The sequence below is a fragment of the Balaenoptera acutorostrata genome, chromosome 20 (genome assembly GCF_949987535.1).
Source record: "Balaenoptera acutorostrata chromosome 20, mBalAcu1.1, whole genome shotgun sequence".
NCBI classification, from domain to species: Eukaryota; Metazoa; Chordata; class Mammalia; order Artiodactyla; family Balaenopteridae; genus Balaenoptera; species Balaenoptera acutorostrata.
The window spans coordinates 15,377,998-15,405,929 of NC_080083.1; the positions used below are offsets into that span (position 1 = coordinate 15,377,998).

The following is a 27,932-nucleotide window of genomic DNA, read 5'->3' on the forward strand; positions in this document are numbered from 1 at the left end:
AAAAAACCCATTAAGACAGGGAATATTCTTACACTGTGGAAAGCTTTCCTGGTCCACTTGAAACATTCTGAATTCTTTTCTTCAATATCAGAGATAAGTCAGTGATATTTATTAAAATTTGTCACGTTCAGTTCCATGGAAGGACTATTTTAAAAGCTCTAAATCTTTTTTTCTTACTTTTTATAGTATCACCTTTTCCCCTCATTGCTTAACTGTCTCTAAATTTCAATGATAGAACAATATTTTAAAGTTCAGATAACTACATTTAGAGGCAGAAACAAACCTAGCTAATTTCTCTACTTTTCTTGGGATCTGGAATTTTCTAAAGGAAGGTGAACTTAAGTTTTATTTCCTCTCCTAGAATGAAATAATGCCCCTCTCAATTGTTTAGTAGGCATTTACCACAATGGAAAAGATGGAATCTTAAATATGTCTTTCCTTTTGTTACATACAGTTGGAATCCATTCAGTACTGTTTCTACATTAGGTGTTTCAAAACAAATCATCTTTTCAGGAGAAGTCTTTATTTTTTGGAAATAATTCACAGTATATTTCAATTGGAATTTCAGGTTGTATTTCTCTTACCAACACATCATAAAATTCACACCAAATTGCTCTACCACCAATGCAAGTTTTTCCCTTAAGTTATCAAAAAGAGATTATTTCTTTGGCCAAATCTAATTTGGAACCAGTGTGCATTGGTGGAGCATGTCATCAGAAGAAAGTTTTACGTCTGCTGAACTAAGAAGAACCTTATCATTTAGGAGAGAGAAAAGATGATTTCAGTCCTTCAGTTCTACAACTGAAGACTACAATTATAGTAGATAATTTATTTCTAACAATTTGTAAACACTGACAGTCCAAACAACAAATATTTAGGAAGGAGCAGCTAGCCCATCTCTATGCTAAAATACCTAAATTTCCATAAATAAATAAGAACATTTGCTGTTTTTTTAAAAAAACCTATTTGATTCTTACTCAAACTCTAATATGATAAGTGTACCTTATCTTAAAACTTGATACATGAAAAATGCAGTTTAAAGGATAAAATTAGGGACTTTACATAAGAATTTGCAGTTATTTCTCCAGTGGCATTTCAAATATGATTTGATTTACAAAAAACATTTTCAGGATACTTTGTGTGTTGAACATATCAATGAGGTGCTTCAAAGTGTGGATTATATAGTTAGTTGAATTATATAAATGGTATTTCTTTTTCCTCATCTTTCCTTTCTTCTTCCACATTATTTAGAGCTAAGAATAAATAAATTTCTTCCACTATTCACCTGTCAACAGTGGTAATATGAAATTTTCCATGAAACATTATTTTTTACATGAAACATGTTTATTTTTAAAATTTAGTGACAGAAATAAACCTGTTTTATTTATACAAAATAGGAGTCCCCTCTTTGAGATGCATGAAATGCCCATGTATACATTTATGCAGTTTAGTCATAAATGTTCCAAACTATATTTTAAGATATCAGTAAATGCCTTTTGTTGTGAACTATTACTGTAATAACTCTTAACATCATGATGAATAGATTCTGTCTCATTAAAAAACAAAACAGAATAAAACCAAAAAAACCTTTCCAAACTCTTAAGGTTAAACGAAAAATCTTAACTGTATATTGTCAAAACATTTACACATCCCCCAAAACATCACTGCATGTGGGACTTCCCTGGTGGCACAGTGGTTAAGACTCCATGCTCCCAATGCAGGGGGCCTGGGTTCGATCCCTGGTCTGGGAACTAGATCCCACATGCATGCCACAACTAAGAGTTCCATGTCACAACTAAGGCACCGGCGAGCCACAACTAAGGAGCCTGCCTGCTGCAAAAAAGGAGCCCACCTGCCACAACTAAGACCAGACACAACCAAATAAATAAATATAAAATCACTGCATGTGATTTGCAAATACTTAGCATCAAAAGTACCTAGAGTTAGAGATATTAAATTTCAGTAAAGCTAAATAAATTATTACAATTTTTGCAATTTGTGCAGAGCTTCAGTTTATAATGTGCTTTCACATAGATCATCTCATTGGATCAACAGAACTCTGGGTGACATGGCTGACAGGTGTTACTTCCCCCATTCTGCAGATAAGGAGCCTGAGGCTCAGAGAGGTCAGCTGATTTGCCCAGGTTCACACAGCTGGAAAGTTCTAGAACAGGCCTTATACCTAGGTTTTCTGATTGCAGGCCAAACATTACTTGCATGTCTTTCTTTAAAATCATCACCCATATAAAACTCTTAAAGAGAGCATAGGCAAAGCATTCTATGACATAAATCATGCCAATGTTTTCTTAGGTCAGTCTCCCAAGGCAATAGAAATAAAAACAAAAATAAACAAATGGGACCTAATCAAACTTACAAGCTTTTGCACAGCAAAGGAAACCATAAACAAAATGAAAAGACAACCTACAGAATGGGAGAAAACATTTGCAAATGATGCAACTGACAAGGGCTTAATCTTCGAAATATATAAACAGCTCATACAACTCAACAACAAAACAAACAACCCAATTGAAAAATTGGCAGAAGACCTAAATAGACATTTCTCTGAAGAAGACTTACAGATGGCCCTAGGCACATGAAAAGGTGCTCAACATCACTAATTATTAGAGAAATGCAAATCAAAACTACAATGAGGTACCACTTCACACCAGTCAGAATGGCCATCATTAAAAAGTCTACAAATAACAAATGCTGGAGAGGGTGTAGAGAAAAGGGAACCCTCCTACTCTGTTGATGGGAATGTAAGTTGGTGCAGCCACTATGGAAAACAGTATGGAAGTTCCTCAGAAAACTAAAAATAGAACTACCATATGATCCAGCAATCCCACTCCATATGATCCAGCAATCCCACTCCTGGGCATACATATCTGGACAAAACTATAATTAGAAAAGATACATGCACCCTTATGTTCATAGCGGCACTATTCACAAGTAGCCAAATGTCCATCAACGGATGAATGGATAAAGAAGATGTGGTACATATATATAATGGAATAGTACTAAGCCATAAAAAAGAATGCCATTTGCAGCAACACGGATGCAACCAGAGATTATCATACTAAGTGAAATAAGTCAGAAAGACAAATACCATATGATATCACTTACATGTGGAATCTAAAATATGACACAAACGAACCTATCTACAAAACAGAAACAGACTCACAGACATAGAGAACAGACTTGTGGTTGCCAAGGGGAAGGGGAGAGGGGGAAGGATGGACTGGGAGTTTGTGGTTAGTAGATGCAAACTATTCCATTTAGAATGGACAAACAGCAAGGTCCTACTGTATAGCACAGGGAATGATATCCAATCTCCTGGGATAAACCATAATGGAAAAGAATATTAAAAAAAAATAATGTAGGGACTTCCCTGGTGGTGCAGTGGTTAAGAATCTGCCTGCCAATGCAGGGGACATGGGTTCGAGCCCTGGTCTGGGAAGATCTCACATGCTGCGGAACAAATAAGCCCGTGTGCCACAACTACTGAGCCTGCGCTCTAGAGCCCATGAGCCACAACTACTGAAGCCCACAAGCCTAGAGCCCGTGCTCCGCAACAGGAGAAGCCACCGAATGAGAAGCCCGTGCATGGCAACGAAGAGTATCCCCCACCCGCCGCAACTAGAGAAAGCCCACATGCAGCAGTGAAGACCCAACACAGCCAAAAATAAATAAATTAATTTAAAAAAAAGAATGTATATATAACTGAGTCACTTTGCTGTACAGCAGAAACACAACATTGTAAATCCATTAAAAAAATGTCTTAACTAAAAACATCATCCATAGAAGCCAAAATACAGATGCTAAATTCAAAAAGGAAAATCATGAAGGATGTGTTTCCAACAAACAAGGACATTCTCCTACATAACCACAATAGGACCATCAAAATCAGGAAAGTAGCATTGATACATTACTGCTATCTAATCTCAGACACCATTCAATGATGTCCTTTTACCAAAAGGATCCAGTCTAGAACCACACGTTCATGTCTCTTTTGTCTCCCTCAGTCTGCAACAGTTTTCCAGACTTTCCTTGCTTCATGAACTTGACACTTTCGATATTACAAGCTAGTTATTCTGTAGAATTTCTCTCAATTTGATTTGATAATTGACTCATGATTAGATTCAAGCTAATATACATTTTTGGCAGAAATATCACAGGAATGTTGTGTTCTCAGCACATTCTATCACGTCGAGTATGATTCAATTTTTGTCCCCATACTGGTGATATTAACTTCAATCACTTCATTAAGGTGGTATCTGCCAGACTTTCTACCAAGTATTCTTTTGTTTTTGTAATTAATATTTTGTAGGGGGTTTACTCTGAGACTGTGCGAATACAGTTCCTCATCTAACTTTCATTTTTTATGGATTCTTATTTTATTCAATGAATTATAATCAATTATTATTAATTTTGATGCTCAAATGGTTCCATATTTAGCCAGTGAGAATCCTTTCAAGCTGGCTCTGGTATCCTTTGACATGTCCCCATCATTCCTGGAACACTCACTTCCTTACCTTCTGGAGTAAGATGTTACAGTATCATCTTGTACTTTCTCTGCCACAGCCATTTCTCCAAGAAGTCCTGGTTTCTTTTAGTGAAGAATATATTTAGAACCCAAGATCTAGGTGCCAGGTATGCTCATTGGAGTGTCACTGATCCCGTCTTCTCACATGTGTGCACAAAAACACACATTTTCATCTATTATTATTTCTCTATCTTGAAAACTATGTGAGTTTATACCAGTAACTCCAGTTCCAAACCAACATTACAAAGTTCATTCTAATTTTCTCTCTTCATGTTTATAACCCCTTCTAGGGCAGTGAGAAACCTGGCTCCCATTATAACAAATATATTTACTTTTGATCAATATCCCTGAAGGTAAGCAATATTCCATTGCTGCTGTCACTGCCATCTACATAGCCCTTTTTACCCCATTCAGGTTCTGACACCTCATGCTGGGACTGTCCCTGTACAAACGCCCTTCTCACCCTGCTCAAGCTGACATCCCTTGTTGGGCAGTCACCATCACCACCCACTGCACAGATGCCCCCCCCTCCACCACTTGGGCTCAGATATCCTGAATGGACCTCCTTTCTGCATGGATTACCCCTCACATTCATTTGGGCTGCTCCTTCACGATGTTCTTCACTGTGTTTTAGTGACACCCAGCTCTGGGTCATGATAGCTTTACCTTGCTCAGCCCCACTTAATGGCTCTTGGACTGGATTGTTAGGGAAGGGATGGTGAAAAAGGAAGAGGACCGGTTTACATTCATTAATTTTTACAATTATAGCCTAAGAAAGCCATAGTCTTTTCTTAAGGGGCGGAGAGAGGAATGGGATTAGCAGTATAGGGGGATGGGCAAAGCTTGGACAAAGCATCTTCCAAGACAGAAACTTCAGTATTACAGTGTATCTCTAAACTCTTTTTCCAAAACCTTTCCTGCTTAGTATTCCTTTGATTCTTAAGGCTTTGTCTTCTTAACACAATTAAGAAGAATCTAGCACATATGGTACATAGCCCCCAATTTGCTGAATACATGAAAATAATGCAAACTTCATGTCATTTGTCTGGCCTAGTTTCCCTCCATAGTAAGTATGGCTCATGCCATACATTTTACCAAAAGCAAAAAAACTTTTCTGCACCTGTGTTAAGAGCAACCAGATAGGATTGAGAAGACAAGCTCAAGTCCTTTCTCATCCACTAGCAAGCTAAGGAACCTTATTTAAGTCACTCAACTTTACTGGCCCCATCTCCTCATGGGTAATAATATACATATATACACACAATATATATACATATGATATATATACACACTAGTATTTACTGTGTGCTAACATCAGGCAGAGCATTACATACATTGTTTCAAGCAATCCTCATATCAGTCTTATGAAAGAGACCCTTTTATTATCCTCATATTACAAATAAGGAAAAAATAAAGTTCAGAGAACTTAGATAATTTGTCCAAGATTATGCAGCAAGTGGTGGACCCAAGATTTCCAAGTCTCAGCTATTAAACCTGATGTCATACCATCTTAAAAACATTTTAAATTCGAGGAGTTATAGAGGATTTCCAAGTTCATTCTTGTTTTAAAATTCTAATTTTAAGAAATACTTAGCAGATATTAAAGTAAATGAAGTTAAAACAATGAAGTAAAAACTCTTCTAAATGTTCACTCATGCCAGCTATTATAGTAGGTACTGGGCATACAAAGTTGAGATCAGATCTTTGCCTTCAAACAACTAACATACAATCATTATACCATAATGCTGTGATAGTATTACCCACAGAATTAAAAGGAAACAGAGGTGTGGCTGAAACAAAGAAAGGTATTATAAGAGGTTTTCTGGAGGCAATCACACTTCAGTTTTAAAAATAAGGAGTTAGGCAGAAACATGACTTTCCAGGCAAAGCGATTAGTATGTGAGAAGGCACGGTTACCTTGAAACAGCACTGCGTAACTGGTACAATTGGAACAGGAGTAAACAAGGGGAGGGAGAAGGAAAATTAAAGACACTGAATCACAGGAACAGCTGTTTACCTATTCAGAAAATTTCTTTTAAGTACATTATTTTAGACCTCATATATTTAAAAGAACACGTATCTAGCAACAAATATAATGAACCCCTTATTTATACTGGTCCCAATAATTCGTTATCAAAGAACTGCTGCCCTGTGCATAAGCCATTTGACTAATCAACATCTACATATTCTTCCTATAGAAATGACTAAGATTAACCAGCATGGCCAACATTCCTCCATTCATATATTAAAAATCTTAAATTACAAAAATGTTTACTGTGAGATATCTTATGCATACAGAATAATATATAAAACATATTTACAATTGATAGAGTGAATAGCCAAGTAACTACCACCCAGGTCAAAAAACTATTTCCAGCATCTAGAGCCCATGTGTACGCTCCCATATCACAAATGGTATCTTGACTTTTGTAATTATTTCCTTGTTTTTCTTTAGTTTTACCACCTACCCATGTGTCTCTATACAGTTTTGCCTGTTTTATAAAAACTATATAAATTACTTTTTGTTTCTTACAACACTGAAATTCATCCTAGTTATACCTCTAGTATATTCATTTCACTGTATTGTGCATATATACACACTAGATTAATATACTACTGATGGACATTTAGATTATTTCCAGTTTGATGGAAACACTATTATGAATATTCCTGATGCATCTGTGTAAGACAAGTGTGCAGCATCAGTGTTACTAGGTAAAGCCAAATTGTTTTCCAAAAAGATCCTACCAGTTTATCTGCCACTAGTAGCATATGACTTACTTTTTGCTCCATATCTCAACCAACACTTGGTATTGTAAGTCTCTACACATTTTTGCCATTCCTGGTGGATGTATAATGGTATTCATTGTAGTACTAATTTGAACAAATTTTTATTCACTGCTGAGTCTACCTCATATCCATATGGAAAAAAATCTTAATCTCTATATTATACCACACACAAAAATTCATTGCAGGTGCATGGTAGATCTAAATGTGAAAAGTAGACAATAATGCTTCTAGAAGAGTGTTGTCCAGAACTTTCTGCAATGACAGAAATGTTCTATAAAGCTTCATTTCCCTCTATGGCAGCTCCTAGCTTCATACGGTTATTGAGCACTTCAAATATGTCTAGTGCAACTAAGGAACTGAATTTTAAATTTAACTTTTGATTAAGGTGAACTTTATCAAAATTAAAGATTTCTGTTCGCTAAAAATACCTTATGAGAGAGTGAAAAGGCAAGCCATACTGAGGTAGAAGTTACTTGCAAAGACAACTCCTATCCATATAGAGAATCAGTACAGGTCATGAAGAAAAAGGCAGATAGTCCTACTCACCCACTTCAAAACAAAAATAGGCAGGACTTCCCTGGTGGCACAGTGGTTAAGAATCCGCCTGCCAATGCAGGGGACACGGGTTCAAGCCCTGGTCCGGGAAGATCCCACAGGCCGCAGAGCAACTAAGTCCGTGCGCCACAACTACTGAGCCTGCGCTCTAGATCCCTCATGCCACAACTACTGAAGCCCACGCATAGAGCCCATGCTCTGCAACGAGAAGCCACTGCAATGAGAAGCCTGTGCACCACAACGAAGAGTAGCCCCCGCTCGCCGCAGCTAGAGAAAGCCTACACGCAGCAACAAAGACCCAGCGCAGCCAAAAATAAATAAATAAAATTAAAAAACAATAGGCAAAAGAAACAGATTCTTCAAAAATGAGATATCAAAATGCTAATAAATATGAAAGTCATCAGGGAACCCCAAAATAAAACCATGAGATACCATCACACCCACCAGAACAGCTCAAATTAAGACAAAAAGACAAAGGTTAAACAATTACAAGTGTAAGCAAGAATGTGAAGCAACTGTAACTCTCATACATTGGAGTTTATTTTGGAAAACTGACATTACCTATTATTATGAACATATACTTACCCTATGGATCAGCAATTCCATTCCTAGGACCTACCCAATCAAAATATATATACGTACATACTAGAAGACAAATGTAAGAATGTTCCTAGAAGCATTATTCATAATAACCCCCAAATGGAAATAACTCAATGGCCATCAACAGTAGATGGATAAATATTATACAATCAAGAAAACAAGCAAAATTAATCTATGGTGTTAAAAGTAAAGGCAGGGAGTAGGCTGGGAAATGGTTTGAGGGGAGCTTCTGTGGGGCAGGTAATGGTCTCTTTTTGAATTGGGTATGTTCACTGTGTAAATCCATTAAACTATGTACTCATGATATATGTACTTTTCTTTATGTTTGTTATACTACAATTCTTAAAAGCTTACTAAGAATATTCTGGCGATTTTTGGCACAGACTTATCAGAGGTGGAACCTTTTTGTGTCAAATAGGGCTTTTTTGGTAGAAATTTAAATCCAATTGGCCCAAGAGAAAAATACTGGTTTAAATATTGAAATATGATCTACTAGAGCCAAAGCTTCAAAAGCAATCATCAGGTCTTTGTCCTTCTCACCTCTCATTTCTGTTTTCTTTTGTGTGGGCTTTATTCTGTCAGGCAGTCAGGCACTCATTTTCCCATGTAACTCTGGAATTACTTCATCTTCACAGTCCAGAATTCTACTGGAAAACATCACTTTAAGTTATGACAAGTCTCAGAATTGGCCTATCTTGAGTCACATACCTTCCTGGAGCTCTTTCAGCCCCATTTGAAACACTGGACTAAGAGTAGTGAAGGGTACTTTCCCAAGTGAAAATCAAGGCACTATTCTCAGAAATGGGGGAGTGAATGCCAAAGAGGCAAAAACATCTCTACATCTGGGGAAGGAGAGAGAAGAAACCCTTAATTTGCAGTTTCTCCCTGAGTTATGTCAAACTTGGTTAATAAAAGTATTATGTAACAGAGCTATCACATGATCCAGCAATCCCACTCCTGGGTATATATCCAGAAAAAAACAAAAACTCTACTTGGAAAAGATACATGCACCCCAATGTTCATAACACTATTTACAATAGCCAAGACATGGAAACAACTCAAGTGCCCATCAACAGGCTGGCTTAAGAAGATGTGGTATATATACACAGTGGAATATTACTCAGCCATAAAAAAGAATAAAATATTGCCATTTGCAGCAACATGGGTGGACCAAGAAAAGAACATGCTTAGTGAAGTCAGAGAAAGACAAATACTGTATCACTTATATGTAGACTCTAAAAAATAATTCAAATTAATCTACATACAAAACAGAAGGACTCACAGACCTGGAAAACAAGCTTATGGTTTCCAAAGGGGAGAGGGAGGAAAGGAGGGACAAGAGTATGGGATTAACAGATACAAACTACTGTACATAAAATAAATAAGCAACAAGGCTTTACTATATAGCACAGGGAATTATATTCAGTATCTTCTAATAACCTATAATAGAATCTAAAAAAAGAAAAACTGAATCACTATGCTATATACCTGAAACACAATAATGTAAATCAATTACACTTAAATAATTTTGTTTTTTAAATATGTAACTTTTCCTATCTAAACCATCCATGCTGCTTTAAGTCTCTGAATTACTGGGAGAGGGAAATCAACAGTTTCTTATCAGATCTCTCCACCTCCAGTCTCTTTCTCCTAGGCTTTATCTTGCATACTATAGTCAAATGAAATCTTCCCAATTTATGGCTTTAGTACAACAACCTTAACAAAGGAATCCAATTCTCTACCAAAGTTGAAGATTTTTAGCCTGTCACTCATGGTCTTCCATGATCTCACCCTAACTCTTTCACAGTTACATTATACTACACCCCTCTGTGTACACAAAGTCAGTGCTTTTGAAGTGTTTGTCACTGTCACTGATATATTTTAAAGTATTAGGGTATAACCGATATTTAATGTGTCAGTCAAGATACAGGCATTAGCTTTCTTGCTACTTTTCCTTTCTGGTTTAAAAAGTATAACAAAATGATTTATGAATGCTAAATTTGATCTTTTATATATATTTTCTTAAAGACAATATTCTTACTAAACTATGTTTATCCTTCTAAAATAAGACAATGTGGTAACTCTTCATGAAGTATGAGATAAAAATAGCACTTTCTTAATGGGAAGACTGTTAAGAGAACTGTTTTCTCTGTATGATTCATCCTTTTCACATGAATAAATTATTTACAGTTTATAACTTCAAATGGTTACATTTCAAAGAATACAGAAATTTTAGTTTTATTTTGATATATAAATAGAAACTCTAATAAGATGTACTGTATTTTTTAGAGTATATTAAACAAGACATGTTCATAAATAGGCCACCTGGATCTTTAGGTAATTTCTTTAGGCTGAGTATCTCCATCTTTTCACCCTCAGCTAAAACTGATTTATACACATAACCAATTTACTAACTTGCTAGGGTTCCAGAATTAAAGTGATTTTTAATTAAAAAAAAGAGAAATTACAGCATGACATGAATGACATTATTTTTAAAATAAAATATAAGCATCAATTAAACATACAAATATATCACTATTTTTATTTTCATTTAAGTGAGTATGTTGTGGGCTAAAAAGCTTAGACAAGATGTGTGATCTGTATTTTACACTTTAATACAAATTTTAGAACATAAAGTAAAACAATATTCTCTGTTCAAATCCACATATTTTAATCTGAAACATGACATTTATAAAACAAACAGCTCCTGCAACAAAAGCAACATAGAAGAGTTATTTAAATTATTTTTTAATGGTTGTAGTGGAGCCAATTTTCCTCATTAAGTACCTACAGGGATTCAGCACTCTCTTTAGGTTGCTTGAATACAACCAAGAATGTGGTATTGATAAGTAAATATTATATATTTAGTTAAACATTCAAGATAAAAGGATTGACTTCTGACTTAAATCTAAACCAAAAATGAATTTTGAAAATATATTTTAAAATACCCTCCCAACCACTGTTAACACACTCCTTTATGTGTTCACTCAACATTTTCCAGGAATTATAATTTTCTGTGCTTCCACAGGTCTTCCTATTGGGGCAGTTATCAATCATCTTCTTTCTCAATATATGTCTTTGCATTAACCCGTGCCATTTGCCGGGCCAAGTATCTGTCTCTCGCTGACATTACAGTTTCTTCGTTGCTCCTCTTTGCAAACTTGTTCACTGTCTCCTGTGGCCTCTCTTGTTCTTTGCCAGTCCCTTGGCATTCCTCTGTGATTCTGTGTTTTGCTCCCAGTGATGTGTCAGAACTAGAGGGTTTCTCTGGGTTTCTTTCTTTGTCCTTTTCCATGTTTCTCATTTTATTGGCTCTTTCCTGGTTAAGGAACCTATCCTTTGCCCTTTCTTGATTTCTTTCTGAAGATTGAACACTTACTTCTCGTTTTTCTCTATCTCTGTATTTATCACTGTTTTCATATCTTTCTTTCCTTGCTTTCATATGCTCTTCCTGTTCTTTGCTTTTCTCTTCCTTCTCTCCTCCTTTCTCAATGTGTCGGTCATAATCATTTCGTTGTCTGTCTCTTTCTTGTTCTCTTGACGGGTATTTCTCCCTGTCTTTCTCCCTTTTCCATTCCCTATCATTTCTTTCTCTCTGGTCTCTTCCCCTCAGTCTATCTTCTTGTTCATGCCTCTTCCAGTGTGAATCTCTGTAACTGGCCTCTCTGTGCCTATGGAAATCCTTCTTTTCTTTTTGGTAATCACGGTCAGCGTAATAGTTGTCCTCCCTGGATTGTCTCTCTTGCTGCTGATCTTCTCTTTTCTCATGTCCTCTTGACTTGGAACTTTTTGTGTGGTATTTGGTACCATGCTCTCTTTCTTCACTAGATGACCGTGAGTGGGTATGACTCCTGTGATGCCTGGAGTCATTTTTTAAGGTCTCTGTGCCCTTTTCCCTTCTGCAGCTCACTTTATTATCTTCTTCCATTTCATCATCCTCACTGATCTTAGCATCAAAGTCACTGTCTGCATCTGGGTTTTCCTCTACTTTCACAACAGTTTGGCGAACGCAGTTCTCATGAGGTGTTCTGTTTTCTGAACTTACTTCATCAGAATATCCCTTTGATTTCTCTTCTTTTATCCCAGACCTTAAGAAAAATAATGTAACAGAAAATGATACATTATCAATTATAGTAAATAAATGAAGTGTTCATATAAAGTTCATCAGTACTTAAGTCAATACACCTACACTACATAAACCTTCTGATTATCCCAAATTCGAAAAGGTGCTGCTGTCTATTTACCTTGTAAACATCTGCAAACTAGTATTTTCTAACCATTCCGAATATTTTCAATATTGGTAGAAATGAAAAAGTAAAAATCAGCCCTTCTGTATGGACCACTAGAACCTTCAGGCAGGGGTCTGTGCAAGGTCTTCATTTTTGCCAAGCACAGACAAAGAATAATTGGGAAAAGATATATTCTGAATATAAGTACTAGTTTACAACATGAGGTTCAAGTTGTGGTTTTGTTGGATTTTTATTTTATTTTTAAAAATATTTAAAAATAGTCCTGGAAGAAGATGAAGATAAATTTTTTCACAGCAAAATGGTGACAAAACCTAATTCTAAATATCACTAAATTATCCCTCTCATGACTGAAAAGGCACCAGCATCCTGCTCTACCCCTTGGCATCTTTTACAACAAAATGGAAATATGTGAATCAATCCAGCTATTACGATCAGTTACATTAACACTGTTTACATCACCTACATTTTCCCAGCCAATAAGCATGGTTAATTTATTTACATTGCACATTTATTCTCACTAATCACTTACTCACCAAACAAAGCAACAACTATGGTTCTCTAGCAATTGCTGGCAAAAGTGTCTTGGCTAAAGGACTCACTAATAGTTAGGAATTCTATTATTAGACTCTGGGAATTGCAACTACTCTATGACATTATGGAGTTTCACAGCTGGCCTCATAACATTCCAGATGAAACTCTTAATTTTTCATTCAAAAATTTCAGTCTTCAAATATGCTTTCTGAGACTCACAATTCTCACCAATTTTACAATCAAAACCTAGTAGTTGGGGTGTAATCCCTTCTCTTCATCCTTAATTCCATTCTCCTGCATCTCCTCCTTCCCTAGCAACAAAGACTCAGACCCTCTTATCTGAATGTTTCTATTCCAAAAAATGATTTCCTTAGATACAAGTTTAAGACAAATTTTACCTTCAGCTATATACTTACACCATTATCATTTCACCATCCCTATAATATTTTATAATTTTATTCAAAAATCCTCCAATCCTTACTTTCTAGACCAGTATTAATAGAAATGTCTACAGAAATGGGGAATTCCCTGACGGTCCAGTGGTTAGGACTCAGCGCTTTCACTGCCGGGGCCCAGGTTCAATCCCTGGTTGGGGAACTAAGATCCCACAGGCTGTGCAGCATGGCCAGAAAAAAAAATGTCTACAGAAATAGTAATGTCTATATATCTGTGCTGTCCAATATGGTACCCACTAGCCAAATGTGGCAATGGAGTACTTGAAATGTGACTGTTGTGACCAAAATTTTAGATTTAATATAATTTAAATTTAAATAGCTACAGGTAACTAGTGGCTACATATTGGATATGCATTTCTAAGCCCTTGATTATGTGAATCTTATGTTTTATGGAGGCTAGGTCCTATTTATGAAAAAAATATACTTCTCTTTTTGGGAGGAGATATGGGGATATATGTATATGTATAGCTGATTCACTTTGTTATAAAGCAGAAACTAACACACCATTGTAAAGCAATTATACTCCAATAAACATGTTAAAAAATATATATATACACTTCTCTTTTTATATACTATCTGAACATGCGTGTAGAATTACTATAAAATAAAAATAAACTTGAACTAAACGTTTTTTAATTAAAAAACTGTAAATCCCTAGTTATTCATTCAATTAGGACAGGTTTGGCTAACAACACAATAATGCAATACTGCAATCCTCTACTTCCAGAGAGTTAAAATGATCCCACAATCACAAATCATGAACAGTATCTTTCTTCTACATATTCCATATGCCACATCTCACCTGGCTTCACGAAAGCTGCATGTAGGTACTTCCTCCTCACCAACTGCTTGATTTAATAGGTGCCTATAGAATCCACTGAGATCGCTCTGCTTGGTTACATCCAAACGTGCTAAGAGAATGAAAGCAAAAGTGAGAATAATATATTCAAAAAGGCAAAATGCAGTTCAGTTTCACAGGCATAGAGTATGTAACACAGTGTATGAACTAGTCTCTAGATCTATGTAGCCTTCAGGCCAAATTCGGCCTGCTGCCTGTTTTTGTAAATAGATTTCTATTGGAATGTAGCTCTGTCTATTTACTATCTGGTCCTGAGTGGTGCTCTAGATGAACACATAGTACGTGCTTAGACCGAGACTTATACATTTGGTTTTCTTCCACTTAAAGTTGATAAGCATTTGCCAATTAAGCTATTTGTAAGTACACATTTTACTTAGACCTTGAGAAACGACCAGGAGTAGAAAGCAATGAAGTAAAGCACTAAGGTATTCTTTGGCCTCTGCACATCTTTGTTCTTTCTTGAATTAATGTTATTCTTTTTGTAAATGCCCAGTTAATGCTCCTTGGGCAATGTTACTCTAGTTCTAGGATTTCAATCTCAGTTTATACTGCTTTTGACAAATGTCATGCTTTCCATGCCTTGTAATAGATGTTTTTACATTTGAAATCATTTTCTAAGGCAATGACTTGTGATAATCATAGTTTTAAGCAACAAAGTGAGATGTAATTGAAAAGTTCAGTAGAATAGTTACTAAGAGTGCAACTGTGTTTTAGTTAAAATCTCCTGTTTTATAATATACATAACATCATATATCTTGTACCCTGTATTCATATACATAAATTATGACAACATTATAATCTAAAAGTTCAGTGACGAGCAAGTGGCTAACCACAGGGCAGAACTCTCCTGTTTGTTTCCTTCTACTCCTCTCCCTCTTCCATTTCACCTTCAAGTGCAGCAGCCCTCTTTTCTCTTTCTTCCTCTTCAGCTCTCTCTTGCAGTTTTTTCTTATAAGCAGATGTTACAAATGCCTCTTTATCATCAAATTCTCCCTTTTCCATTTCTCGTTCTCTTTGTATTTTCTTTTCCATTCTTTTTTCCTGTTCCTTTTTTCTGATCTCAACTGCTTTTAGTAAGTTGTGAATGTACTTGGGCTAGGGGGAAAAAAGTAAGATTATTTAGGAAAGAGTCAAAGATAATTAACTGCTAATATTCTATTTTTATCATGAATTTATTACTATAGAAATTCATTAAGACAGAAATACAAATAAATAGGACTGTCAACTTCTCAAAATTCAATATAAATTTACTAGCAAGATAATAAAATTCTTTTCAAAAGAAATTTAAGTATAAAAACAAAAAATTATTCAAAATGGCATTTTTAAAAAATCTCAAACTAAATAGGTCATTTTCCCACTGTTTTTCTCTCCCTTTTTACAAAATGGTATTGTCTTACTTCTTCAACAGATACGTGAATAGGAAGGCTTCTGACTAATTTTTCACATTAGTTGAAATACAATCATTTAAAATAGCAGCTTTAATATCATTTTACAGCACCACTTTATCTGTAGATACTGTAAGATGTAAAGATCCTTAAATACCAGTCTGTGCTTTGTGAAAGAATAAGAGTGATAGAAAATTTGAACTTATTTCATTCAATCTCCACACCCTAACTTGTTTTTTCAAACTAAAAATACGACCATGTTACACGCAGATGATTCAGTTACCAGCTAGGAAGCAATAAAAAATTATAAGACACCAAACATGAACAGGAGAAGAAGCAGTACAAAGACTTCCTTAGGAAAAACTTTCAAAAAATAATCTGCAAAAGTTTTAAAGCAAAAAAACAAAATTTATAAAATTGTTAGATAATTCTCTTGCTCCTGTTAGGATACTAAATATATAGTTTCCTAGGTTCTCAACCAAATCCATACTATCTGGAACTAGGGGCTCTTCACACTTCAAATACCTAAAAGATGTTTCTCAGATCATTCTCATGTTGAAATAAGCGTAAGATATACAAAATGCAGGTCAAGGTCAAAGAAACTTTGTATTTTCAGCTACAAACCTTTCGGTCTTTTCCCAAAAGCAATTTTGGATTACTTTCTTCCTTTTTTTTCTGCATTTCATCATAAATACTGTCATACTCATATACAGTAGAATCTTCTGCAAGGGCCTTCTGGATTTCCAGTTTGGTCTTTAAAGAAAACATTGAACATGTTTCAAAAATATGAGCCAACTAATAGATACTACAAAAAGTCTAAGTAATTCTTTTGAGACAGGATCATAAATCAGAAATATATCATAAAAATTGTATCAATCACATTTTAAACTTAAAGCACTTAGAACAGAACCTGACAGAGAGTTAAGTGTTCAGTAAACATTATTATCTATTCACTTGTACATAAACAGAATTATCTACAAAAGGACCAGGGTATGACTTAGAAACACCTAACCTTAATTTTGAGATGCCTATATTACATATTAAACTTTCCTATCATTTTTACTTCTGTTACCAAATAAAATGTTCAAGTTTCAAATGGTAGGAAATACCTTTTTTTTTTTGGTAATTGAAAAATACTTTATTTTTAGAGATGTCACCTTCAGAATTTAAAATAAGCTGTATATTCACTACAGAAATTACAATACAGGTAGTTAAAAAAAAATTTGTCTGTGATATGTTTTTCATAAAAATATTTTAATAGGGACTTCCCTACTGGCACAGTGGTTAAGAATCCGCCTACCAATGCAGGGGACACAGGTTCAATCCCTGGTCCAGGAAGATCCCACATGCCACGGAGCAACTAAGCCCATGTGCCACAACTACTGAGCCTGCGCTCTAGAGCCTGTGCACCACAACTACTGAAGTCCACATGCCCTAGAGCCCACGTGCCACAACTACTGAGCCCACGTGCCTCAACTACTGAAGCCCGCACACTCTAGGGCTCACGTGCCACAACTACGGAGCCCGCGTGCTGCTACTACTGAAGCCCACGCCTAGAGCCCGTGCTCTGCAACAAGAGAAGCCACCACAGTGAGAAGCCTATGCATTGCAACAAAGAGTAGCCCCCACTTGCCGCAACTAGAGAAAGCCCGTGCACAGCAATGAAAGCCCGTGCACAGCAACGCAGCCAAAAAAAAAATTAATAATAATAATAATTATAAGGAAATATTTATTTTCATTGAAGTATAACTTACATTATGACTTGACATTTGTATACATTGTGAAATGATCACCACAGTAACTCTAGTTACCATCTGTCACTATACAAAGTTAAAAACTTCTAAGATTTACTTCCTTAGCAATTTTCAAATCTGCATACAATATTACTGACTATAGTCACCATGCTGTACATTACATCGCCATGACTTATTTACTTTATAACTTGAATTTTGTATTTTTTTCTCTTTTTTTAATACATTTATTTATTTTATTTATTTTTGGCTGCGTTGGGTCCTTGTTGCTGCGCAGGCTTTCTCTAGTTGCAGCGAGTGGGGGCCACTCCCCACTGCAGTGCACAGGCTTCTCACTGCGGTGGCTTCTCCCGTTGCGGAGCATGGGCTCCAGGTGCGTGGGCCTCAGCAGTGTGGCTCGCAGGCTCCAGAGCACAAGCCCAGTAGTTGTGATGCATGGGCTTAGTTGCTCTGTGGCATGTGGGATCTTCCTGGACCAGGGCTCGAACCCACGTCCCCTGCATTGGCAGGCGGACTCCCAACCACTGCGCCCCCAGGGAAGCCCCGAATTTTGTATTTCTTGATCCCCTTCATTGATTTCACCAACCCCCCCATCCCCCTCCCCTCTGGCAACCATAAATCTTTTCTCTATGAGTTTTGTTTTGTTTGATCATTTTGTTTTTTACAGTCCACATATTAGTGAAATCATATGGTATTTGTCTTTCTCTGACTTATTTCACTTATTAGCACGATATCCTCAAGGTCCATCCATGTTGCTGCAAATGGCAAGATTTCTTTTTTTTTTAATGGCCGAGTAATATTCCATTTGTGTGGCATGGAATACTTTATCCGTTCACCCGTCAATGGACCCTTACTTAGGTTGTTACCATATCCTGACCATTATAAATAATGGTGCAATGAACACAGGGGTGCATGTATCTTTTTGAATTAATATTTTCATTTTCTTTGGATAAATACACAGAGGTGGAATTGCTGGATCATATGGTAGCTCTATTTTTAATTTTTGAGGACCCTCGACACCATCTTCCAAACTGGCTGTACCAATTTACATTCCCACCAACAGTGCATGAGGGTTCCCTTTTCTCCACATCTTTGCCAACACCTGTTATATGTTGTCTTTTTGGTAAGTCATTCTGACAGGTGTGATGTGATATCTCATTGTGGTTTTGATTATTATTTCCCTGATGATTAGTGCTGTTGAACATCTTTTCAAGTGCTTGTTGGCCATCTGTAGTCTTCTCTGGAAAAATGTCTACTTAGATCCTCTGCCCAATTTTTTTTCTTAAATTAATTTTTATTGGAGTATAGTTGATTTACATTGCGTTAGTTTCTGCTATACAGCAAAGTTTATCAGCTATACATGTATCTGCCCATTTTTAATTGGATTGTTTTTTGTTTTTGAGCTGTATGAGTTCTTTATGTATTTTGGATATCAACCCTTTATCAGATATATGACTTGCAAGCATCTTCTCATGTTCAGTAGGATGCCTTTTTATTTTGTTGATGGTTTCCTTCACTGTGCAGAGCTTTTTAGTTTGATGTAGTTCCATTTTTTTATTTTTGCTTTTGTGCTCGTTGCCTTTGGAGTCAGATCAAAAAAATATCACCAAGAATGATGTCAAGAAACTTACCACCTATGTTTTCTTCTGGAAGTTTTATGGTTTCAGGTCTTACATTCAAGTCTTTAATCAATTTTGAGTTAATTTTTGTGCATGCTGTACACTAGTGGTCCAGTTTCATTCTGTCACATGTGGCTGTGCAGTGTTCCCAATACTATGTGTTGAAGAGACTGTCTTTTCCCCATTGTACATTCTTCCCTCCTTTATCATAAATTGATTGACTACATATGCATGGGTTTATTTATGGGCTCTCTATTCTGTCCCATGACCTATGTGTCTGTTTTTTTTTTTTTTTTTTTAAATTATTTATTTATTTATTTATTTTTGGCTGTGTTGGGTCTTCGTTTCTGTGCAAGGGCTTTCTCCAGTTGCGGCAAGCGGGGGCCACTCTTCATCGCGGTGCGCGGGCCTCTCACCATCGCGGCCTCTCTTGTTGCGGAGCACAAGCTCCAGACGCGCAGGCTCAGTAGTTGTGGCCCAGTTGCTCCGCGGCATGTGGGATCTTCCCAGACCAGGGCTCGAACCCGTGTCCCCTGCATTGGCAGGCAGATTCTCAACCACTGCGCCGCCAAGGAAGCCCTATGTGTCTGTTTTTATGCCAATACCATATTGCTTTGATTACTACAGCTTTGCAATATAGTTTGAAATCAGGGAGTGTGACACCTCTTGTTTTGCTGTTCTTTCTCCAGATTGCTTTGGCTAGTCGAAATCTTCATAGTTCCACACAAATTTTAGGATGGATTGTTCCATTTCTATGAAAAATGCCCTTGGAATTTTGAAAGGGAATGCACTAAATCTGTACACTGCTTTGGGAAATATGAACATTTAATCAAAATTAAGTCTTCCAATTCATGAGCATGGAATCTTTCCATTTATTTTTGTCTTCTTCAATTTCTTTCATCAATGTTTTATGGTTTGCCATGTACAGGTCTTTCACTTCCTTGGCTAAATTTATTCCTAGAATTTTATTCTCTTTGATGCAACTGTAAATGAGATTGTTTTCATAATTTTTATTTTTGATAGTTCATTGATAGTATATAAAAACAACAGATTTCTGTATATTAATTTTGTATCCTGCAACTTTACTGAACTCATTTATTAATTCTAACAGTTTTTTTTGGCAAAGTCTTTATAGTTTTCCATATATAAAATCATGTCATTTGCAAATATTAATAGTTTTACTTCTTCCTTTCCAATTTGGATGACTTTTATTTCTTTTTCTTGCCTAACTGCTGTGGCTAGGACTTCCAATACTATGTTGAATAGAAGTGGCAAGAGTGGGCATCCTTGTCTTCTTCCTGATTTTAAGGGAAAAGGTTTCAGCTTTTCACCATTAAGTATGATGCTAGTGGTTGGCTTGTCATATATGGACTTTACTATGTTGAGGTATGCTCCATGCATATCCACTTTGTTGAGAGTTTTCATCATAAATGTAATGTTGTATTTCAACAAATGCTTTTTCTGCATCTATTGAGATAATCATTGATTTCTGTCCTTCATTTTATTAATGTGGTGTATTACATTGATTTGTGGGTGTTAAACTATCCTGATATCCTTGGAATAAATCCCACTTGATTATGACATATGCTCCTTTTAATGTATTATTGAATTTAGTTTGCTAATATTCTGTTGAGGATTTTTGCATCTATGTTTATCAGGGATATTGGTCCATAATTTTCTTTTCTTGTGCGGTCCTTGACTGGTTTTGGTATCAGAATAATGCTGCTCCATAAAATAAGTTTGGAAGAGTTCCCTCCTCTTTCTTTTTTTAAAAATTTTATTATGCAGTCTCTGCAGAGACTGTCAAAAATTGCCAGTGCCGACAATATTTCAAGTCGTCATGGAAAGGTATGGGGAAAAGTTTTCAATTAGCAATAATCACACCTCGGATAAACCTCATTGGCTGTGATACTGCCACTGTACAAGGCCCCCCTCTTCTGTTTTCTAGAAGAGTCTGAGAAGGACTGGTATTAAATCTTCTTTAATATTTGGTAGAATTCACCAGTGAAGCCTGGTCCTGGACTTTTGTTTGTTGGGAGTTGATTACTGGTTGAACTCCTTACTAGTAATCAGTCTATTCAGATTTTCTATTTTCCCATGATTCAGTCTTGGAAGATTGTATGTTTCTAGGAATTTATCCATTTCTTCTAGGTTGTCCAATTTGTTGGCATATAATTATTCATTTTCTCTTACGATCCTCTGTATTTCTTTGGTATCAGTTGTAATTTCTCCTCTTTCATTTCTGATTTTATTTATTTGAGTCCTTTTTCTTAGTGAGCCTAACTAAAGGTCTGTCAATTTTATCTCTTCAAAGAACCAGCTCTTCAGTTCACTGATCTTTTCTATTGTCTTTTTAGTGCCTACTTCTTTTTTTTTTTTAATAAATTTTTATTATTTATTTATTTATTTATTTTTGGCTGTGTTGGGTCTTCATTGCTGCACGTAGGCTTTCTCTAGTTGCGGTGAGCGGGGGCTACTCTTCATTGCGGTGCGTGGGCTTCTCATTGCGGTGGCTTCTCTTGTTGCGGAGCATGGGCTCTAGGCACGCGGGCTTCAGTAGTTGTGGCTCACGGGCTCTAGAGCGCAGGGTCAGTAGTTGTGGCGCACGGGCTCAGTTGCTCCGCAGCATGTGGGATCTTCCTGGACCAGGGCTCGAACCTGTGTCCCCTGCATTGGCAGGTGGATTCTTAACCACTGCACCACCAGGAAAGTCCCTCAGTGCTTATTTCTGCTCTAATTTTTACTATTGCCTTCCTTCCGCTAACTTTGGGCTTCATTTGTTCTTTTCTAGTTCTTTTAGATTTCAGATTTTTGTTTCTTGAGGCAGGCCTGTATTGCTTTAAACACCCGTCTTAGAACTGTTTTTGCTGTATCCCACAGATTTTGGTATGCTGTATTTCCACTGTCTTTTGTCTCAAGGTATTTTTTATTTCTCCTCTGATATCTTCATTGCCCTATTGGTTGCTCAGTAGCATGTTGTTTAATCTCCACATATTTGTGATTTTTTTCCAGTTTTCTCCTTGTAATTTCTAGTTTCATACCACTGTGGTTGGAATGATGCTTGATATGATTTCAATCTTTTTAAATTGATTAAGACTTGTGTTGTGGCCTAGCATATGTTCTATCCTAGAGAATGGTCCATGAGCACTTGGGAAGAATGTGTATTCTGTTGCTTTTGGATGGAATATTCTGTACCTATCTATTAAGTCCATCCAGTCTAATGTGTCATTTAAGGCCAATGTTTCCTTATTGATTTTCTGTCTGGATGATCTACCCATTGATATAAGTGGGGTACTAAAGTCCCCTGCTATTATTGTATTGCTGTCAATTTCTCCCTTTAGGTCTGTTAATGTTTGCTTTATATATTTAGGTGCTCCTATGTTGGGTGCACAAAAATTTACAAGTGTTATATCTTTTGTTGGACTGATCCCTATATCATTATGTAATGCCCATCTTTGTCTTTTATTAAAGTCTCTGTTTTAAAGTATATTTTGTCTGATATTACTATCCCCACCTTTCTTTTAGTTTCCATTTGCATGAAATATCTTTTTCCATCCCTTCACTTTCAGTCTGTGTGTGTCCCTACATCTGAGGTAAGTCTCTTGTATACAGTATATAGATGAGTCTTGTTTTTTTACCCATTCAGCCATTCTACATCTTTTGATTGGAGAATTTGGTCCATTTACCTTTAAAGTAATTATTGATATGTATGTACTTATTGCCATCTTGCTAATTGTTTTCTGGCTGTTTGTAGGTCCTCTCTGGGGAAATACTTTAATGTTCCTCCTCCTGCTTTCAAGCCATCAAAATCTTATCTAGAGTTTCAGGCCAGCTCACCCCCCCTACCTCTTAAACGAGGCCACCTCTGAGGGCTTTTACCTGCAATGAGGTCTTTCTTTTGAAGTCTGATGGCACATTCTGTACTGCAATATACAGTTCCTAAGAATACTCCTGATGTTATTACTTTCTAATTATTTCACAAATCTTGGCCTCTTGTCCCAACTTGTAAGTTCCTGAGGTACAGAGAGTACACATTTTAACTTCTTCTTTAATTGGTACATTGCCTAATGCAATGTGGAACATAAAAGTGATCCTTTTAAGTGATAGGGTGATAGTATAAATTATTCAAAGAACTGACCTGATATTCTCAGGTTTTTACATGTCAACAATTAGACTGGAATGATGTACATGCCAAATTAAAAACTTCTTTTCTGGAATATTGCTTAAGATATTAAAAAATAATTATTTTTTTAAACATTTCAACATTGACTTTAACCTCAGAGCAACAATGATTCTCCTGCCTACATTCTCCTGCCTAATTAATAATAATTAGCACTGCTACTCCTTCCCCAAAACCAACCTGGAAAACTCAGACGAGGAAAACATGGAATCCAAGAAATCATAACCATCACACCAACAAAAAGCAAGGGAAACAGGACACTAAATTGTTTTAAATTGATAACTTGCTTTTTTGTATATTTGGAGAGCGGCAAGAGGGCATGTGTGTAGATATAGGGTACTGTTAATTAACCTAAGTCCCAAAATATATAAAGTAAAAACTGAACAGAAATCTAAGGAAAAACAGACAAGTCCAAAACTATAATAGGGGATTTTAACATATGCCTCTCAGTAATTAAGAGACCAAAAAAATTAGTATGAGTATATATGGATTCACACAACTGGCCAAAAAAAACCATTTAGAATATTTTTTCAAGCATCAAAGGAATATTTATTCAAAACTACTGGACCACACAGTTAATCTCAACACATTTTTTAAAGACATGAAACAATACAATGCATCATCCTGGAACACAAAGAAATCATGTTAAAAATCAATAACAAAAAGGAAACAAAAAACCCCTATATGTTTAAAAATTAAGTTCTAAATAACCCACAGATCAAAGAAGAAATCATAACAGAAATTAGAAAATATTTTGAACTGAATAAGAAGTACTACTTACCAAAAATTTGTGAGATAAGCACAGCTATACCAGTGCTTAGAGGAAAATGTATAGCTTTAAACACATTAGAAAAGAGAAAGGGCTTTTGAAAACAGCTATGCACTCATTTCAAAAGTAAGAAAAATAACAAAATAAACCCAAAGAAAGCAGAATGTAGAAAACACTAATTTGTCAGACAGAAAGTAATGAAGTAGAAACAAACTTATCTCACTAAATCTTGGGACTGTCAGACTTTTATATCTTTTTCAATCTGGATAATTACAGTGGAAGAAAAGGAAAATCACAGGCCAATCTCACCGATGATTAAAAAAAAAAAAACTCCTTAACACTTAAAACAAATATCCTTAATGAAATTTTAGTAAACCAAATGCAATGGAACATAAAAAGAATACTCTATACCTATGTTGTGTTTATATCATTTACGTGAAGTGATCATTACTGATTTTCTAAAGTTAAATTGATCTTTACTGGTATGAATATAGTTCACTCATGACTTTCAAAAAATAAAACACAACAACAAACAAAACCTCAAACCAAGACCAGAAAAGAACTTCCTTAGCTTGAAAACAGATATCTACCAAAGACTTACAGGAAATATTATTTTAATGATGACATATTAAAAGTTTTTCCAGTGAAATAGGGAAAAAGATAATAACATTGACAACATCAGTTCTGTGCACCTGATGGCCAGATAAAAAAACTGATGGGAGAGGAGTAGAGAGGAGAGAAGGGAAGGGGAGAAAAGAAAACAAAAGAAAAAAAAAAAAGAGAAAAGAAAAGAAGGACTTCCCTGGTGGCACAGTGGTTGGGAGTCCGCCTGCTGATGCAGGGGACATGGGTTTGAGCCCTGGTCCAGGAGGATCCCACATGCCGCGGAGCAACTAAGCCCATGCGCCACAACTACTGAGCCTGTGCGCCACAACTGCTACTGAGGTGTGCCACGGCTACTGAGGCCCACGCGCCCGGAGCCTGTGCTCCACGACGGGAGAGGCTACTGCAGTGAGAGGCCTGCGCATTGCGGTGGGGGGTGCCCTCGTTCGCCGCAGCTGGAGAAAGCCTGTGCACAGCAGCGGAGACCCAACGCAGCCAAAAATAAATAAATAAAAAATAAAAAAAAATTAAAAAAAGGAAAGAAAAGAAAAGAAGAAAGGTCTAACAGATAAAGTACCCCATTTCTAAGAGTATTTTCTCTTAGATTTAGTAAATGCAATCAAGGTGGTATTCTTCATGATAAAAGTTAGTTTGAGATTAAAGCAGAAGACAAGAGTTGAATCATTCTAGTGGGGAAAATAAGGTGAAAGGTAGTATAGCAGCAGTAGGCAGGTGAGAGGTAGAAGAGCTGTAGCAGCATCCCCAATTTCCAGGCAAATTATGAAAAAGTCCCACTATCAGAAAAAGTGGATTTGAACAAGCCAGAGTTAAGAATAAAATTAGATTTGGGACTTATGCTTTAAGTGAATAAGAAAAGGCAACACAGGGACTTCCCTGGTGGCACAGTGGTTGGGACTCCACGCTCCCAGTGCAGGGGGTGGCCCTGGTTCGATCCCTGGTCAGGGAGCTAGATCCCACGTGCATGTTGCAACTAAGGAGCCGGGTCAATCAAATTAATTAATTAATTAAAAGAAAAAAAAGGCAGCAAAAAATGTGAAAAGAACACTAGAAAACAAGAAACCTACATGACTTGGAGAAGTCACCAGACTCTCTAGAACTAATTCTCTCATCCATATAGTGAAGAAACTGAACTTGATGGTCTCTCTAAAATTCTGAGCTCTAAAATTCTAATTCAAAGCACTCCAACACTTATGCTAAAGAATCAAAGTTTTTAATGTTATGTGTATATTAAATCATTTTGAGGCTGCTAAGTTACATGTTATATCTCATATGACACTAAGATATTATCTTAAAGTAACTAAAAACATAATTCTGTGCCCATTCCCCAAGGAGGCAGTAAAACACAGTGGCTAAAAGCTTGGGCTCTGCAATTTCACTGCCTGGGTTTGAACACAACTTGACCATTTACTAACTATGAGATCTCATCAAAGTCACATAAATCTTTTTTGCCTTCATTTCCTCAACTACAAAATAGAGATTATAAGAGCAATTATCCTAAAATAGGACTGCTGTAAGAATTAAAGATAACTCTTAGAAAGGAGTTGCCATAATGTCTGGCTCATAGAAAGTGCTTAACAAATTTATCCTTATGCAGGATTCTAGATACACAAGGGAAAAACAGGTGCCAAAAATTAAAGAAAATGTGGCGGAAAAGGAATTAAAATTGAAAAGAAAGGTACTTTGCCATTGTTTAATTTCATTATTTTCTACTGCAGCTAAAACTAAAATACACTGGTACAGTAGGAGAAAAATTACTAAACCTCCAGGACTAGCTCTGTAATGAGCTGCGTGATCATGAGGGGTAACATCCTTTTGAAGTTTCAAACTTCCTTATCAGGACCATGGGCAGGTTTGTGAGAATTTTAAAAAGATAATGTATGTATAAAAGTACTTGGAAATACTATACAGTATACATAAATATAAGGTGCTAGCAAGTCTACCGAAAATCACCTGATATTCCCCTTCCTTGCTAGATGAGTTTGAAATAATTATAAAACTGTAAAATCATTCTGGTTGGGGCTTCCCTGGTGGCGCAGTGGTTGAGAATCTGCCTGCCAAGGCAGGGGACATGGGTTCGAGCCCTGGCCAGGGAAGATCCCACATGCCGTGGAGCAACTAAGCCTGTGTGCCACAGCTACTGAGCCTGCGCTCTAGAGCCCACAAGTCATAACTACTGAGCCCACGTGCCACAACTACTGAAGCCCACATGCCTAGAGCCCGTGCTCCACAACGAGAAGCCACCACAATGAGAAGCCTGCGCACCACAACGAAGAGTAGCCCCCGCTTGCCACAACCAGAGAAAGCCCGTACACAAAGACCCAACGCAGCCAAAAAATAACTAACTAAATAAATAAACAAATTTATTAAAAAAAAATCATTTTGGTTGATCTTTTGTTTTTTTTTTTAGCAAGTAAGCTCATTAGCAGGAATTATTAAACCATGTAATCCATCGTCAGACTAAGTCATCTGAAAGCAGAAATGGGTTTAATCTACAACACAGCAATAAGGAGCTAATTCTTCCCTGTGTTTTGCTCCTTTAAAATTTATACAAGAAATCTGAAATCTATGTAAATCAAGAAACATCTTATACATTTTCAGAAAACAAGTGTCAAGATAAAATTTTTCCTTATACACCCTTACTCTTTTTAGTCTCAGGTACCTAGACACCAAAACTGATACTTTAAAATGTGAGCTGAACTACTTACTTCACCAGATGCATTTAATTCACCCTTCCACCTTACCTGTTTCATTGCTTGCTTCTTAGCAGCTTCTCTCTGAAGGCTTTCACTCACGGAGGTCTATAAAATAGGAAAATGCTGTCACTGTTTCAACCAATTTACAACTTCTTTTCCAGTATTCTGATTGGCAACGAGTCCCTTACTTATGGTTAAACATAGAAAGATAATATTATGAATTAAATTAACATTTTCAAGGTCTTCACCCTAAACTTTAGGAAACGAATGACTCTTCATTATAAATCATCAGGGTGTAAGAGAAAATAAAATGGTACAGGACAAGATG

At 36.3% G+C, this 27,932-nt stretch overlaps 1 protein-coding gene and 1 non-coding gene across 5 annotated transcripts in view; both read right to left on the minus strand.

Annotated features, from left to right (window-relative positions):
• Positions 1-10,779: 10,779 nt before the first annotated feature.
• NSRP1 (nuclear speckle splicing regulatory protein 1) overlaps positions 10,780-27,932 on the minus strand; it is a 59,199-nt gene continuing 42,046 nt past the window's right edge. The window contains exons 4-8 of one of the 4 annotated variants that reach the window (XM_028166960.2): positions 27,653-27,709; positions 16,593-16,721; positions 15,471-15,678; positions 14,527-14,635; positions 10,780-12,576 (exon numbers count right to left, since the gene is read on the minus strand). In XM_028166960.2, the coding sequence (XP_028022761.2) occupies positions 11,538-12,576; positions 14,527-14,635; positions 15,471-15,678; positions 16,593-16,721; positions 27,653-27,661 (1,494 nt within the window). In that variant the 5' untranslated portion in view covers positions 27,662-27,709 and the 3' untranslated portion in view covers positions 10,780-11,537. The remainder of the gene's footprint in view (positions 12,577-14,526; positions 14,636-15,470; positions 15,679-16,592; positions 16,722-27,652; positions 27,710-27,932) is intronic. The other 3 variants (XM_057536524.1, XM_007183840.3, XM_057536523.1) reach the window with 3 other exon arrangements.
• On the minus strand, positions 21,127-21,267 carry LOC114238129 (U4 spliceosomal RNA). The gene has a single exon (XR_003623546.1). It is a non-coding gene; the product is annotated as a U4 spliceosomal RNA (small nuclear RNA).